The sequence below is a fragment of the Centroberyx affinis genome, unplaced genomic scaffold (assembly GCF_046629955.1).
Source record: "Centroberyx affinis isolate AG114_WGS23_722 - 3 ecotype Tasmania unplaced genomic scaffold, CSIRO-AGI_Caff_v1 ptg001258l_1, whole genome shotgun sequence".
In the NCBI taxonomy this organism is placed as follows: domain Eukaryota; kingdom Metazoa; phylum Chordata; class Actinopteri; order Beryciformes; family Berycidae; genus Centroberyx; species Centroberyx affinis.
Window position 1 is genome coordinate 279,863 of NW_027279769.1, and position 17,842 is coordinate 297,704.

Here is a 17,842-nt window from a genome sequence, read left to right on the forward strand (position 1 = left end):
CAAATCCTACTGTATATATAGTTGCTTTCCCTCGACTGTAGGTTAAGCACCCTTGAAAGCCATTCTTTCGCTGCTTCCAACCTTTTTACCAGAAGTGACTAAAGATTTTTTCAGCCCTCTTCTGATGTTAATGAGCTACATTAGGCTTTGAAGTGGCCTCATCGCCGACGCTCCGCCATTAGCATTAGTGTCCGGTGTATCGTCAGGTCTGATGAGGGGTGGTGGTGGTGGGGGGGGCTGAGGGGGGGAGAGGTTGCCAGGTATGAATCAGGCCCGGCGTGATGGCCAAAATAGACACTCCACACCCTGAATCACAGGCTTATTCGCAGTGTTTTGCTGCAGTGCTTCAGCCCACATACTGTACTATACATACACATTCTTGTAAGGTACACAGACGTCCTGGGACAAGTAGCAGTGCAAACAAATTGCTATTTGTTTTAACCTGCATCCTTTATGGACCAGATGAAAGGGGTTTACAGCATCAGAACAGTTACGTTGTCAATCACAAAAGAATTGAATTTCAAATACTTTTCTGTGATTGTCTAAACTCATTGTACTGTCCTATGTGGCGAATCCCACACAGGCACACACACACACACACACACACACACACCCAGGCACTTTTACGGTTCCCTGTTTCCATCTCCTAAATGTCAGTGTGGGCCTTTAAACCAGTTGCCAGCGAGCTTGGAGGGCACAGGGGGCTGAGAGTTCAAAGTGGTCAGGCAGCATGGATGTAATTTCCTCCTCTTAGCCTCCTGACTGAATTACTGAGCAAAGAGGACGCCTCGACCGGGAGCCGGAGAGGAGAGGGAACAGGGGAGTGGAGAAGAGAGGGTAAGAGAGGGAGAAAAAAAAGAGACAGGAGATAGCTGGAGAGGAAAGGCGACAAAGGGCCAGGGAAAAAAGCCAGGGAGTTTCAGATCGTATCACCGGTATCCATCTGAACATCTTTACCTGCTATAGGAGGGAATACATGGGGTCTGGAAAGCAGAAGGGGCTGGGGAGGTATCTCCAGCTGTGCTTGACTTCACGCTACTCTGTGAAGTAGTTCAAACATGCATAAATAAATAAATGAATATGTGTTTTTATGTCATCCATTGGTGTGAGTTGGTAATAATGACGGAGAAACAGAGGTCTAGAATGAGCAAGAAAACATAGCGGGAAGCCGAAAATCAGATGTCTGTCTATTCGTTTGTTTTTTTTATGAACATCTTTTTTGAGTTATTGAACAGCGTTTGGAGCTGTCTGCACCGCGGGCTTCAGTGGTCTGAAACATATGCAAAAACACACAGTCAGAACACATACGCACAGAAACACACACCATCAAAAACACACAGACACACACACACACACGCGCGAATAGTCTAACCTAACCCCCTCTCCTCCTTGCCCAAAAAGAGGATTGCAGCCATACATAATTGATACACTCCTAGCTGTATCGACTGGTTGGATTTTTCATCCTCTTCTCTGGTCGATTCCCTCACTCCATTATTTCTACACTCTCACTCCCTCTGCTGCTTCACAACCCCCTCTGTCTCCTCCTTCTACACATGCACACACACACACACATAAACACACATGCACATGTACAAACAGAGGTTAGCAGACAGTCATGTCCCCTCCTCCACCCTCCTTATTGCCCGGTGCCCCACTTTGTCATTAATCCATGCAGTTGGTCATCAGTCCAAGGGACACATGCTGAAATCCAATGCCATGTTTGTGCAAGTGTGTGGTGTGTGTGTTCTGTATGGCGTGAAAGTGTGTTGAGGCATGTGTCCATGAGAGAAAGGATTTTTTGTGTGTGTTTGTGCATGCATGTGTTTGTGTGTGTATGTGTGGGTGGGTGGGTGCATGCAGACATCCCTCCAAAACGGGTGCACTGTGTGTTTGGCTACTCTCTATCACTCATAGTGATTCAACCTATAAGCTTTTTCATTTGTGGTTCTACACACCTGGGGTCAGGTAGGTCTTTACTTGGAAAAAGCCTCTGGTGCACAGTAAATTAAGTGATGTGATGATGGCAGCGGTTTGTTTGGAATAAATAGAGGAAGAACTGGGTAGTTAGCATGAGGAGTGATAGCCACCATGGCTGAACAGACAAACAGAAGAGTGGAGCCTAAAGAAACTCAAATTTCATCAATAGCAAATCCAAGGAAAAAGGCTACGCTGTTTGATTGACAAGTGATCTCTAGGAAGTGCAGTGCAGAAACAACAAAGCAATAACCACTAAGCACCAAAGATGTTGCCAAAGTAAAAAAAAAAAAGGAGGAACTCGAGGATTACCATTTTAAACCACCAATAGTATAGTGGCTAGTCAGTGTTAACACATAATACTCATTACTCAGCCATAGAGTTCAAACTGCGGTCAGAAGGCACACGGCTGACCTGCTCCTCCCCTGCTTTCCTGCCTTCCTGCCTGGCAGCCTGTCTCCTACCAGTCTGTTACTTCTGATGAGGTGCCAGCGACCGGCCCTGCCCAGGACAGAGGGGGCACAGGGGGGGTTAAAGCCCTAGCATGGGGGGGTTGAGGAGGATGGTACCCACGCTCCTCGGCGTGGGCATTACAGTAGTTCTGCCTGACTGAACTGTGGCGGTTATGCCTGCCATAGCCGACTCTCCTTTCACTCCACAGTCCCAAGGCTGGTTTTCTTGTGTCTTTTCTTTTTCAATCAGTTTCTTCCTTTCTTGTCATGGACTGGCAGTGCTGCAGTCTTTGTATTTGCGTGTGTGTGCCTGTGTGTGTGAGAGAGTGTGTATGTGTCTGTGTGTTTGCATGGTAGTCTACTGTGACTAGGTTGTAGCTTTTTTTTCCTTTTTTTTTCTTCTTTTTTTCTTTTTTCATTCTTTCTTTGCGCCAAGCCTTGTTTTCAATTGACCCAAATCTGGGAGCTCAGGCCAAATCCAATAAACAGTGGATTTTGTGTGTGTGTGTGTGTGTGTGTGCATGTGTGTGTTTTGTGTTTCGTCCTTGAGTGGCTGACGTGAATAGGAGAAATAAGCAAAAGATGGGCTCAGAGAGCTGGCTGTGACAATAAAGGTTAAACACTCCCATTTCCACGCCAAATATTATTTGGAGTATGCGAGATGGTGGTTTGTAGATGAGGCAAGCTGTATCATTTCATTTTGCTTCAGCCTCGCCTCTTTCTTCAAGTTTGCTCTCTTAAAATCAGTGAGTAATGTCTACTCTACTGAATGCGATCTCCTCTACTTTAAAGTCAGCTTGTCTGGTAAACACCCAGTGTGTCTCCAGAAACACTCGCTGCAACCCACTCTGAATAGATTTGACCTTCAGAAAATGCACTAATACACAATGGTATGTATCAGGGAAGTCTCTCACCCTCCATTTATCCCGCATCTATTCTGCATCACGCCTGCAGACAGTTCTTTAATAAATGTTATACAACAGAAAAAAATCAATACTTTATATTGCATCACAAACTTGTTTCTCTTAAACGACTTGTTGTCAGCGAGCCCTTTGACATCTGTAACAAGAACAACAACAAAAACAAGAATTTTAAAAGCTCTTCCTTTCAGCGTGGAGCAACAGAGCAGAAGATAGCAACACTACTCTCTGTCTCCAGGGGATAAAGTGTTATATTGTTTTTTTATCTGTATGATGAGGAGGTTTTTTTATGTGCACCCATTATGTGCACATGTGGCTGTAATTGCGTGACACATTTGCTCTTGGAATGTGGGTTTTAAGCCGTCATCAAAGCTCCCAGCTGTTGTGTTGTCTTTGCACAGACAACCTCCCCTACCCCCGCCGCCCCCCTGCCCCCCCCCCAACCCCAGTTTGGTCCTTAATCAAGCTGAGTGTAATTGGTGTGAGTCCCCCGGCCTGATTATCCCCAGACTAGCCACAACACTTCAACACAGGCCCTCACCTCTCTCCTCAGAGCCAGCCAGGCTTACGGTGGAGACTGGCAATTGGTTTGAACCACTGACTGACCTCAGACTCACACTGCAGAAACTCTTAACAAGTACTTTATTCTCATATTCTGTTTTAAAATCTGTTCTCTGTAAAACAAGTAAAAAAAATCTGCTAATGGTGTGAGATAATTTCCCTTCTTTCCAGTGCAGTTTCACTTGTTTTGCTACTATCAAAACAATGTCGTTTAATTCAGGAAAGTTCTTGAAACAAGTCGATTTGCATTGGATACAAATCAAATGAAGTTATTTCCCATCCATTGGCAGATTTATTTTTTTCAGCTGTTTTGAGAAAAATACGATTTTAAGACTCAACACAAGATTACATGACTTGTTAAGATGGATATTCAGTGCCAGGCAACCAGACAGAGGAGGAAATATGCGCAGTTGTGGTGGTAGTGGTGGGGGGGCTGGTGGGTAAAAAGGGAATGAACAAGAGTGAGAGAGAGAGTGGCGCGCATTGTGGGCTGATGTCAACAAGCTGGATGAGATGGCTGTGCCACAACACCAGAGAGTGGATTTGCTTGGGTCTTAGAGAGCAGAAGGATTTTGCGAGCGGAGGAGCAGGAGGAGGAGAGAGATAGAGAACGAGAGAAGAGAGATGTGGCCTCTGGCCTTGGGAAGAGTCTCAGTGGGATTACTAGAGCAGATTATGGAGTGGCTGGTCGGGGAGACGGCTCGGCCGGCCTTGTAGTCGGCCTGGACACAGGAAACATTGGCTGCAGGGTCAGTGTGGGAGTATGGGACTCAGGGGCCACTAGATTTCATTGCTTTTCATTCATTCAGCAGCGAGTATTTGTTCTTTTTGTCTTTATTTCAACCCCCCCCCCCTCCCTCTCTCCCTCTCCCTCCCTCTCTCTCTCTCTCTCTCTCTCTCTGTTGGAATGGGTATTGTGGTCATGATCGATGTGCCTCATTCCAGTGACGTGGTAGCCTGGCTAACTCTCATTAAAAATGGATAGGGAGAAGGGGAGCCAGCAGTGTGTGTGTGTGTGCATGCGTGCGTGCGTGTGTGTGTGTGTGTGTGTGTGTGTGTGTGTGTGTGTGTGTGTCTGTATGAATTTTGTGTGTGTGTGTGTGTGTGTGTGTGTGTGTGTGTGTGTGTGTGTGTGTGTGTGGACGTGTTTAAAAGGGGGTGTAGGTGGCAGGCAGTCCCAGAGGTGCCAGCTGTTTACCGTGCACTGCAGGAGGTTGGGGGGGGGGGGGGTTCTCCTGAGGTCAGAGCTGGCCTGTTGCCTTGGCAACGGCTTGCAAAATAGCTTCCTCTGCGTTCCTGTGACGGTGGGATTTTCTCTCTTTCTGTTGCTCCCTCTCTCTCTCTCGGCGTGGCAAGGCACATCTGGCGCCGCAGAGAGTGTGGATCTCATTGGAACAGAGTGATGGTCCGTTTCAAACCCGCTCTGTCCCTCTTTATCCCTTTTTTCTCTCTTTTCTTTTTCTGCCTCCTCTCTCCTGCTCTGCCCCCATGACCCCATCCATCACAGAGGTGCAGTGTGCATGGCTGGGTCTCAGGGCAGCGGGGCAGAGGGGCTGAAATGGAGCCACCATTCATTCTCCGCCGCAGAGAGGGAGGAACAGATGAAAGCGTTCCCGCTGCTCTCTAATGCCCATACATTGTCATCCTCTCCTGGGTGCCAGAGCCAAACGGCTCTGCCCTCCGTTCTGCTCTCCCTCACTGAAAAGGAAATTAAAAAGGAGGAGCGGACACTGTGTTCACAGGTAGCCAGAAATATTGGCGGAAAACCTGTGCAGTGGGAATTTTCAATGGTCTGGCCTTTTTTCTTTGAATGCTAGGGAGGCAAAACACACCTCTGCTCTTGTGTATTGTGCGGTATCCCATCACCAGCTGCCTGTGACAATACTGTCACCTCCCTATTTTGTCACTGTCACCTCCCTACTTTTTTTTTATTATTCTAGAGACACAGCTGCAACTAAAATAAGCAAAACCCCTTATTTATTAAAGGTTATTTAAAGGTTTGAGTTTGGAAGACTTCCGTACCCAAAAATCATGTAAGGTGACTTTAGTAAACTGTGCCCTCAGACATAATTTTCTTCTTAGTGGCTGGTGGAGATGAAGCGAATCCTTTGGCAGCAGGTTGAGCCATCGTTTGTGAGTCCAGCTTTCTCTGGACAGAGCACTCACTCGCTGATTTAGGATCAGGTTTTGTATTTCGCTCTTAAGTTTTGATTCCTTCCTGTGTGCAGAGATTTCCTGCCAGTGATCATTCCTAACACCAGAATTTAATTTTGGCAAATAGGGCAAATCTACAGGGGTCTCAATTATGACGATGGGATGCACTTTCCGTTGCAGCCCAACTTTGCGATTCAGGCAGGTAACACAAGTGTATTTTTGCATAAAAATCTTGCCTAGTGCAGCTTTAAGGCTGTGGCATAATAATAGTACCCAAACCCCCTATTAAATCAAGCTATAGGTTTCAATAACGGAGGCTAAACCGCCTCGCATTTAGTGATGCAAGGCAACAATAATAGAAGCTGAAGCCTATTCAACACAAGCCCAAAGAGAGGAAGCTGTTGTTTTAACCCTTGGCTGTCAGTCATCCAGGCTGCTGTGGAGTGACTCCACTGTAGCCTCTCTGGTTGAATAATAACCCCCTGCTAAGGCCATCTTCTGCAGAAATTATATTAGCATTCATTTGCCAGAGCGCAGCAACACGCTCAGGCTACCTCAGGTCAGCTGTGGGCGTGAACACGTTGTTGAGAGAGAGAGAGAGAGAGAGAGAGAGAGAGAGACAGCAGAGAAAGTTGGAGGCAATATTAGATCACATGCAGTGCTTCTTTGTCTTCCTTGAAAACACAGGAACGAGTATGTGCACATCCTTATGGCGGTGTGCATGTGTGAGCACACACACGCAAACACACACACATGCACACGCACAGGCACATACACACACACACACACACACACACACACACACATACACACACACAACTCAGTGGGAGAAGGGGCTTCATTGTGCAGCCCTGCTGTGTTGAGTGACTGTAGCGTGTGCTGGGCAACAGCTGCTGTGATCCCCCTCACCCCTCCCTCACCCCCGTCCTCCTCACCTCCACTGCTGGCCCATGCTGGCCTAAACATCAATACACTCACTCACATACACACACGCACACACACACACACACACACACACACACACATACAGTACACATGCATGCATTTTCTCTCTCTTTCCTCTGCCTTTTCTCCGCTCTTTTTTAGTTTCCCTTTTTACGTCTTTTTTCTCTCTCTCTCTGCCTCACTCTCCGTCTTCCATATCACCACCTCCCCCCCCCCCCCCCCCCCCTCCCTTTTTTGTTTCAGTCTGTATCAGCTGACAGCGGGCTGTGTCTGTCTGTCTTTAGACACCGCTCCATAAGGGACACCCCCAACCCGCCCCCAGCTCCCCCCGCAACACTCCCCCCGTCTTCCCCCTGCTGACAGCTGTCTCCACACTGTAACCCTTTCATGGAGCTGGGCCTCTGTTGAAAGTTACACTATAAAGTTTCGCCGCTTTTGCACATGTTTTGGGAAGGATCTGAAAGCTTTGAGGGTTAAGAGGGATTCAGAGAGAGCACAGACATCCAGATACATACCCAGCCTGAGCCGGTGTGTTTCCCCAGCCAAGGCATGTTCCTGGTGGGCTTGTTTGTCATCAGTTCCAGCTTCTGCTGCTGATGTGACCCAGTCTGCAGCTCATTACAGCATGCCACCTGTTTGTCCTGAAGCTAGGGGAGACGCACACACACACGCACACACACACGCACACACATATGCAGGCACACACGAACGCACACACACACACACACACACACACACAGACACACACACACACACACACACACACACACACTCAGATAGAGTTTGTTGAGGTGACAGGGGGTTAATCTAACAGGAGTGTCCGTGGAGGAGCCGCCACACAGCGCAGGGACTGTCAGCGTCCCACCGTGTCAATGGCTGTCTTTGTCCGGGAGGCCCTCCTCTCTGTTGCCGCAGGGCTGGAGACCAGGCAGACAGGTGGAGGGTTATTGCGCTTTTGAGTACCAAAGACAAAACACATTAAAAGAAAAAAAAAAGCATTGCAGCTCACAGCTTTGCCAACTGAAACTAGATATCAGCCATAGCAAAAAAAAAACAAAAAAAAAAAAACGGCAAAATGGAAAGAATTGATCCAATTGAATCAATCTTTCAAGAATTGATGAGTATCCCCAATACTCATCAATTCTTCATCAAGTTGCTATTGTTATTTAGTGTCAGCTAATGTTGGCCATAATTCATGCCAACATCCAAAGATGACAAAGAAATACACTTGGCAGTTTTCAGTCCATTGCGTTTCTGAAGGACGCGATGGACAGATATTTTACAGACAATATTGTTTCAGCATGTCACAAGCCACAGTTGTCCCAAGCCAACTGTCATGCAGTGAGAGTGAACCATTCATTGGGCCAATAATGCCAAAGCTACATCATCATGCGTTTTCAACAAATGCATTTTCATCGGTATTCATTGCTTAGTTTTTTCAGCAACAAAAACATTTTCCTCTTCAAACGAGTGTAAAAACATTTTGGGATATTATGGAAATGTTTTCAAATGTTGCTGTTAACCAGTTTTTCTCATTGGATACATCATAATTAAACAAAAATACTCAGATGAAAACCCAGCTGTAGTCTCGGGTGAATGGAGGGTGCGTTATTTGCACCCGCTATTCACTCCCAACATGGCAATTGCCGGGAAATTGAAAGACAGATAAGGCTGAAAATGAATCTATGTCAAACTATCAAAACCATTTCTCAACCTTCTCCTATGTGGTGGTGGTGTTTGTGTCAGTGTGTCAGTTGTATACTCCCACTGACCCAGTGAGATGCAGGTGTGAGTGGAGTAGCCCCATGGGACACTTGCAAGCACACACGCACACACACACACACACACACACACACACAGACGGACCTCTGGACCTCTGCTGCTGCACAAACAGACTGAAGGCCATGTGGCGCAACAGAACCATGTGTGGCAGACAGACAGTAACAGACAGACACAGCCAGACACACACACACACACACAGACATATATAAACCGACAGAAGGACAAGTGCGTGTTATGTAGCAGCAGAGAAGAGCCCCAGCCTGTGGATCACACAGCTCTCTGCCCCGACTGACTCACACACTCAGTAGCTGGCTGGCTGGGGAGACGCGACACACTTTGGCACCTCTGTCACTAAGATGGGTGTTTTCTATCAGCACCAGGAGTCGGTCTTTGTGTTCTCCATTGTGTTCAAATGTGTAAATTCCCCCTGCATTTGTGCACATTTAATGTAAATCACATATCAGCATAAGCACAAGGATGTTTGTTCTTTATTCAAATGATTGCAGTCCAACGTCCCTGTGTGTTTGTTTTGCGCTCAAAGTGCCTATTCAAATTCCTCCGTGTTGACACTTCCGACGTGTTTTACCTTAAAATAACATTCTTACTGCATTCTCCATTGATTCCACTTTTTGAGAACAAGCTATAGTACAATGTTAATAATTGCTTTGCAGGTGCACAGTGATGCTGCAGTCATCCATTTGTCTAATACAGTTGGACTTTACACAAGCTTTGGGAAAAAGTCCTGTTACTGTTAGTAATTATATTTTAGTGGCACAATTAGACTAGAGTCATATATTTTTTATTAATAAAGCTGGACTTTACACTAGCTGGTTGGTTGTTTTTTGTTACACAGTTATACTGCAGTCATACATTTTTGTAATGAAGTTGGACTTTACACATGCTCGTGAAAAAGGGCCTGTCACTTTTCCTTCCCTGTGTGGGAGTGTTTGTACAGGCTCTACCTAGGTGGACAGATGCGCTGGTGCAGACAAAAGCCCAGTGATGGCAGAGAGGCAGCTTTCTCTGGCCAGCCGGTCCCAGCTGCTCACTACTGTTTCTTTGGCTTGCAGATAAAGGCAACAGTTGCCCTCTCAAATGCACACGCCTGTCAACTGTATGGCACCCAACAACACACACACACGTCTCACACAGACATGCAGGGCCATAGTGCACCTAATATTTTGAAGGGGACAGAAACTCACACAACCTGCAGCCGTAATTCAGATCAGCGGAGAGATCTGAATATGTACTATGAATATTTAATATTTACATAGTTATCGTCGGCTTGGAGCTAGCTGCATTTTCATATATATCTCAGGTGGTGCCAGTGTATTTGTTGAAGCAGATAAAAAAAATGAGGAAGGGGGAGGTATGATTTATTACACATTTAGAATCATCGTAACTAAATAATTACAAATGAAAAGGAACACAATTCCCTTTTTATTTTATATGTGAGAAATTTTGGATGCAAATATCTGAATAGGCACACACACACGCACACACACACACACACACACACACAGTGGCTTCTATGTTTGCATGTTGTGATGTTTGTCTGACTACACAATGACACTGATACATTATTGTGCTTCCAGGTGACCCAAGTTCCCATTGAATCGTGTGAGCAGTACGGGACATGTGGAGAGTGCCTGAGCTCCGGAGACCCACACTGTGGCTGGTGTGTCCTGCACAACGTGTGAGTATCCCTCTGACAGCAACCTCAACCATCGCACAACCATCATCCAGACTTTACAGACTTTGTTAGACATCTCATGAACACACTCCCACAATGTCCCTCCATTTCTTCACACAAAGGTTAAACCACCAGGCAGGTTTAGGCTTTTTTTTTTTCTCCAATGTTTATCCCAGATCTAATGGAGTTTGAGAGGACTAGACAGTGTCTGACTGGAAATTAATAGCTGTGCCTCAGAGGTGCAGAGCTGGTTCAGAGCTACTTGTCGCAGTCAGAGTGAATGCTGTCCTACTCTGACATGAGTTGATATTAATACAAAGTGAGACCTTTCACTGTCTATAGGACTTCCTAGAATTTGAAAAGACAAACCAGAACCGACCAAAGACAGACTCATTGCTTGTGGAACGGCTAGACAGCTCACTTGCATGGGACTGCCGCGTATGCCTTATGTTGTGCCTTAGCACCCGAATGGTAAACATGTAATAGACACGGTCTGAATCTTCTTATAATATCCTTATTGTGACTATTCTTGGTAACCTAGGGCTTATTTACCTACATACAGTAGTACATGAGGACACGATGAGCATAGAAACCATGAGTGACACCTGCTGGACCCGACCTGCTACTGCAACACAGCTGACAGCCACTGTGCCAGAAAGGAAGAGGAAAAAAAGCTTGTATATTTATCATATTTTGGACGTGAGTCATTCGTTGTGGTAGACATCTGTAAATGGGACTGAAGTGACTGTGGTTAGATGAAATGATGGAAAAGGGTATGCTGGGGACAGAAGATGAATACAACACACTCCTGAAAGAAGCTAAGAGACATTCTGCTCTCTCTCTCTCTTTCTCTGTCTATCTCTCTCTCACACACACTCATCTGTCTGAGCTGTTGTTTAGCCGCCATATCCCAAATTCCCCCACTTACAGCCCCTCCTAAAAGCAGCCCCCTCTCTAAAGGTATAGCTGAATCTTTGTGTGTGTCAGAGCACCACCGCAATCATCATTACCGTGATGGCGGCCCCTGCAAAGTGCACTTAAAGTAATTTACATCACTCCAAAGCTGGGACAGGACAAATAATTGCCTGGCGACAAGGTAATTCAGCATGTGTTCCTGCGGAGCTATGGGAGGGGCTGGCTACAGCCTGTGTTCTCCGCAGTCTGCATGCCTTCACACAGGGATCATTTACCACAACATTAGCCTCCGTGCTAGGCTGTTAATCATACTCTTTTTCTGTAGGTGTGGTAGGGAATGGAATAATTCAGGCTGGTGGGAATGTGAATCCACCGCAGTATGTGAGAGTTTGGTGTTTATGACGCCGGTGCAAAAAGGTGAATGGGTTTCGGAGCTGTTATGCTGAAAGCTGCTGTGAGGAGGAAACAGCTGTTTGATGGACTGTATGAATGGCTTTTTTTTTGGAGCATGTGTGTGAGTGCTCGTGTCTGTGTGTGTGCAATGCATGTGTGGGCACGATGTTGGTGTACATGCACAAACACTTGTGTGGACCGCTGTACTGTACCGTGGGGAGAGAAGGTCAGCACCTAGCTTCACATCAGATCAGCCATCTGTTTCCCCAACGCCACGCAGCCTCGTGCCACCTGTCTCTGGTCCTAATCCCCCTCTCTCTGTCCTTCTGACCCCGCAATGAGTGTGGCAGAACCCCTGTCAGCTCTGGCTGAGTTACTGCAGAGAGGCAGACAGGGGCGAGAAGTTGCTCTCAGAGGCCAGTTGGCTCTGGCTGCTGCTGATGCGCGCTTCTATGGGGTTCTGCCCGGAAATGACTGAGAGCGCCACCTCGCAATCTTGACCCGAAGGTATCAATGACACAGCAAAGGGGAAAAAAAAGACATTAAAAATACTAAACCAGTAAATCAGAATGATTAGTTAGCGCAAAGAGAGACTGTCGGTGTAGTGCATGCATGTACAGCCAAGAGTAATAGGAAGCTTCTGTCAAATACTGCTGGAGATGAAGGCAGCTGCACCCTTTTGGTGAAGCGTTCCCCCCCCACCCCGCTCGCCCAAAATTACATTTCTTGCCAGTCGCGGTGCCATCCGCAGCTGCGATCACTGCCGCTTTCCCTCTATCCCCCTTTTCCCTCCGTCGCTCCAATTCTCCATCATCCGTCCCTAAACCAATGTTGATTTTGCGAAATTATCTTTCCCCCTTCTTCGTCCCCATGTTTGCGTGCAACCCCCCCCCCCCCCCCCCCCCCCCCCCCATCACCCCCCCCCCCCCCTCCCCCTCCATCCCCCATCACGGCAAAGCAAGCATCTAAGCTATGCCACTCATCTCATCTCCGCTCAGCTTGGCGCGGCTCGGCTCGGCACTGCGCTGTCTCCCATTTAGACGCTCTCCCCTCTGGATTCAGCTCTTCCACACTCTAGAGATGGTCGGCTTGCCACACATAAACACCCGTCGCTTTGATCACCCCCTCCCTCCTCCTACAGCTGCCATCCACAATATCCGTTCTCTTTTCTTCTCCTCTAAACACTGTGTTTCCCCCTCCGTCCCTCCCTTTCCCATCTTTATGTTTGTGTGTGTGTGTGTGTGTGTGTGTGTGTGCACTTATTGAAGTCCTGCATTCTAAGGTGGCTAATTAGGAACATGGTAGGACATTAGCTTGGTTTGCGGTGATGAGGAGAAACAGAGAATGAGGGAGAGAGAGAGAGAGAGACGGCGGGCCGGCCAGGAGTGGCGTCTCTGTCTTCTCTCTCTCTCTCTCTCGCTCTCTTTCTCTCTACTCTTTTTATTCTTCCTCCGATCCAGCGTGGTGTGAGACTCTAAAGTCCTTTAATTACCAGCAGCTGCTAGGCACCCACTGAAAGCATGAAGAATGAGGGGGGGGGGGGAAAGAGAGAGAGAGGGGATGAGAATGAGGGGAAGAGAATGAGAGAGGGAGAGAGTGTTTGATGCCACACACTCATCGGCCCACAAAACCGAGCAGCGTTTTGATTGCGGCTCAAAGGGAGCTCATCATCTCGAGCGCTCTTCAGTCGCAGCTCCATGAATGGGTATTGGTGGTTCAGCCATCGTCTGACCACAATCCAGAACCATGGAGCTATGCTGACGCTTTCTGTCTCTCTCTCTCTCTCTCTCTCTCTCTCTCTCTCTCTCTCTCCCTTTCTCTCTCTCTCAGCCTGCAGCTCATCGTGGTTAGATTAGCTCTCTAATCATGCCCAAAAGAGGCTTTTCCATCTCAAAATGTCCCATGTCGCTCTCTTCTCCCTCCTCCCTCTCAGCTCTCCCCCGCGTTCCTGGAGAGGACGAGAGGTTTTGTTGAGATTTGTCAGGATTAGCGACAGCTCCGAGTTCCATCCAAGGGTTGAGATTGGACGTGTGATGCAATGCCAAGGTCAGCAGTCAACCAGCGTAGTGAACCCCCTGTAGTAATGCTATTATAATCTGTACAATTCTTCTAAAGTAGTGAATGGTGATAGGTTGTAGAATTATGTAATATGTGCATAAGAGAGTCTATTCAGTATGTCTAGATCAGCGCTAGTTTATTATGTGGATGACAGCTTTGGGCTATTGGTGTATTAGGCCCCAGCAGAGCGTGAGTCAGCATTTGATGGCTGCTCTGGGCAGAATAACACACCGCTACTACACTATGATCCTGTATTGTATTGTACTGTCAGTCTTCGTGTGGCTGAACTGCTCAGATCTGTTTCAGTAACAACCCACAGGGCAACAGCTACAGTAGAGCTGGAGATGGCACTACCTGTGTCCAGCTGAACTGCGTTTCTTTCTGCTGTCCACCTATGTTTTTCTCTCTTTGTTCCTATGTCGGTTTTATCCGTTTTTCCCCTCTTTCTTCTCATTTGCCTCACTCCGGCGCTGTGGCAGCCAGAAGAAATGGCACGAAATGTCCACTTCCACAAATCAATGTTATTAGCTTAAATGCTGTCAAACGATTTGTTCGGCATCCTGGTTGAAGTAGCCTAAGTGGCTTCACTTCATCACCAGGAACAGTCAGGCTTTGGGACATGGCCCAATCCCTAAACGGAGCAGTCTTAGTTTGGAATGTGGCCCAGGATTTAAGAGAACGGATTTAGGGATTTAAGAGAGGACGTAGTAATGCTAATTTATGTTGTTGTCAGGTTACCCATTGTTCCCATGTGTTCGCTGAAATCAACGTAGCTCTTATCACCAAGCATCAAAACAATACATTAAATAAATCATCGATATGACTTCCACATATTTTTTTAGATAGACTATTTGCTTATGCGGCATGTTCAGCACAGTACTGTACCCCATACAAATTGTGACAATGTCAAACACCAACCATAAAATCCCCTCTAATTTGGCAACAACAATTAGCCCAGCGATGATAATGGCTGCTTCGGCCCATTGTGGACGTCAGACTGTGTCTAATGGCCGACTCATCAGCTGTAGCAGGCAGGGGAAAGCTGCATCCGTCTCCACAATCTGTGCCTAATGAGATATCGATCACGAACATGCACGCGTATCAATACTTCCATGGATTCCTAGCACATAGGGCTGCTACAGGTTATTAATGATGGCTGAAATACTGCGTCAGTATGTTGAGTGGGTAGGCTAGATGTGTTAGATATGCAACTGGGATGGAGAGGAGCTTGGCGGAAGCTTTTAATTTACAGCTCCAGACATGCAGCTGAGGAGGGGGGGGGGGTTGCAATTATTGTATTACTCATAAGCCAATTATTAATAAATCCATTTACTTCCTTATTAGTCAATTCAGTTATCCTGAAAGCCCAGTGTTCATCACTCTATCTCTCTCACTTGCTGGCTCGTTCTCTATCTCAGTTGCTACTATCCCTCCACTGCCTCCTCTCCCGTTTTTTTTTCCCCTTTTTGTCTCTGTCATCTCACGCTCAGCCCACACAACTGAAGTCCAGCTAGCTTGATGTAGAGCGCTGAGAAATGGCCTCTTTGTGAACCTTTTTCTCTCTTTATCTCCCCTCTCTTTCTCCTCTCTCCCACCCTTAACCAATCTCTTCAACAGAGACCAAAAACATTGTGTTTGCATATCTTTGTGTGTGTGTGTGTGTGTGTGTGTGTGTGTGTGTGTGAATGCTCTCAGTTTACACTACAGTAGTTTCTCGATCTATGAGAGGAAGTGAAGTGACCGGGGATGGCCATGCTGCGCTCTGTGTCCTGTGGACGGTGTCCTGTGGTGACACTATCCATGGCCACAGGAGACGGTCTATGAGTTGTTGTGGTTGGTTTGAACCCGGACGTGAACTTTGGGTTTCAAACTGCTCCCTCACATGTCAGCCCAAACCCACACAGCAACTTGAGCTGGTGGAGTTTAACATCTCTGTGGCGGTTTGAAATTGAAAACCCTGTGTTTTTTTATATATATATATATTTTATTTTTTTAAATCCTCCTCCGCTTCCCTCCATCCCTCCTGTGGTCTCCATTTAAATGGATATTCTCACACTTTAGGGATCCAGCAGCAAGCAACAAAGGCCCTGAATCACTCAGTATGAGCATAGAACAGGCTGTGAAGGGAGGAGGCAGTGTGTGTGTGTGTGTGTGTGTGTGTGTGTGTAGGCAGCCTGGCGTGGCCCGGCACTGCACATCACTGCTCGCCTAATCATTCCACTTTTCATGTTGGAGAGGCAAAGTCCCAGCGCAGTCAGTCTCCATACATGTTTACATTAACATGTGTTTCTGCGGAAACACACAGTCCCACACCAGGGCTCCATTCAACCAAATCAAATCATGCCAGTGAAGAAGACATTCTGTAACGTAACAGGTGACCACTTAAGACCGGCAAAGCTTTGTTAGGCACCATCAAATATTCAATATACTAGTTCATCCCCTCTGTACCTACATCTCTCCTCCCTCCTCTTCTCATTCCTCCCCTCCTCCCCTACCATACTGTCCTTCCATGCCGTCTTTTCTGTGCCCCTTTTGCCTTTCTGTGTGGTGATTTTAAAATGGCTCCCCCTCTGTTCTCTCCTCCTGTCTTTAAACATGGTGCTCACAGCTAGAGCTGCAATCAGACAGGCTGCCTTCACACCTCCACTGAAGTCCTTAGATGTGGTAAGGGAAGGGGAGGAGGGAGAGGAGAACAGAAATCTTCCCCTGTCGCGTGCCTCTCCTGCTCTGCTGTCAAGGCCGGGCTGCGTGTCTGTGTGTGTGTGCGTGTGTGTGTGTGTGTGTATGTGTGTGTGTGACTGAGAGCGAGAGAGCGAGTGTATGTGATTATGTACATGTGTGACCGTGTGTGTGTGTGTGTGTGTGCATGTCTTTGAGTGTGTACGCACATACTTGTGTGGCCATGTTCCCTTCCACGAGTGTGTGTCTGTGTGCTGTAGCGTGTGTGTGTGCGCGCACTCATGTGTCCGTGTGTCTATCAGAGCCCAGCACAGCGGAGACGACAGTGTAATTGCCTGTCTAGGGCAAGGGAATAAGAAGCAGGCATTGGTGGAAAGGACTCAGAGGTCTGGCCTCTGCTACCCTCACCCACCCACGTCATACAGAAAGCTGCTAGAGCTGCATGCCACTGCCCATTACACTATTACACTGTACATTACATATAGGCTACTGCATTAGATTGTATGCAGTGTCAAAGCTTCAGTTCTGTCTGTAGCCCACACAAATTGCCAAAGGAGAAAACAATATGCTAGTGTTTTTTTTGTGTGTTGTTTATATGTATATATTTTTCTTTTTCCCACTCATTTAACAAGATTGCATGCAGTGTGACTGCCACTCATCACTGCATTCATATCCTGCAGCGTTGTTTTAGATAGCAGAGAGGAGGAATGATGGAACAGCCAGCTACTACTTCAGCACCATGGACAGGGCTTGGAGAGAGTAACACCCAGGCTCACTGCCTGTAGCTGCGACTCGAGGGGAAAATGGCCACTATGACAGGCACCGGGTTGGAAGAGCCGCACGCGCTCATATCGTCGATCTGTTTGTGCACATGCGTGTCCGCGTGCTTACGTGCTCGAATGTGTCTGCGCGCACACGTTTTCCCTTCCTTCATTCTTGCATGTTATTTTATCCAGCTGTGTGTGTTGCTGTATAACAAAAAGAAAATCGAACGCGTGCACACCAACAGGCATTCATGCTTGTGTATCCGTTCCTTTAACACCTCTGAGCATTCCACAATGTGAGGGCACCCCTCAGGAATGTGAGTGATGGAACACAAAGCGGCGGAGAGGCTGTTGAGTGACAGGCCGGGGCCAGAGAGCAAGGGGAGGGAGGGGAGGGGAGGGAGGGTCGAGACGGGGAATATGGGGAAGGCAGGATGCTAGTCAACACTTAGTGGCATGCACTTCAGCTAATGAGAGAGGCAAGGGGTCAGCTTCTAACTACACACAGATAATGGCCGTCTCCTGAAACCATGGCAACTGCGAACATCCTGC

The 17,842-nt window shown here is 47.2% G+C and overlaps 1 protein-coding gene across 1 annotated transcript in view; it reads left to right on the plus strand.

Annotated features, from left to right (window-relative positions):
- The window catches only part of LOC139648789 (plexin-A2-like), a 122,042-nt gene that overhangs the window by 61,370 nt on the left and 42,830 nt on the right, over window positions 1-17,842 (plus strand). The window contains exon 4 of the mRNA XM_071525027.1: window positions 10,384-10,484. Within this exon, the coding sequence (XP_071381128.1) occupies window positions 10,384-10,484 (101 nt within the window). The remainder of the gene's footprint in view (window positions 1-10,383; window positions 10,485-17,842) is intronic.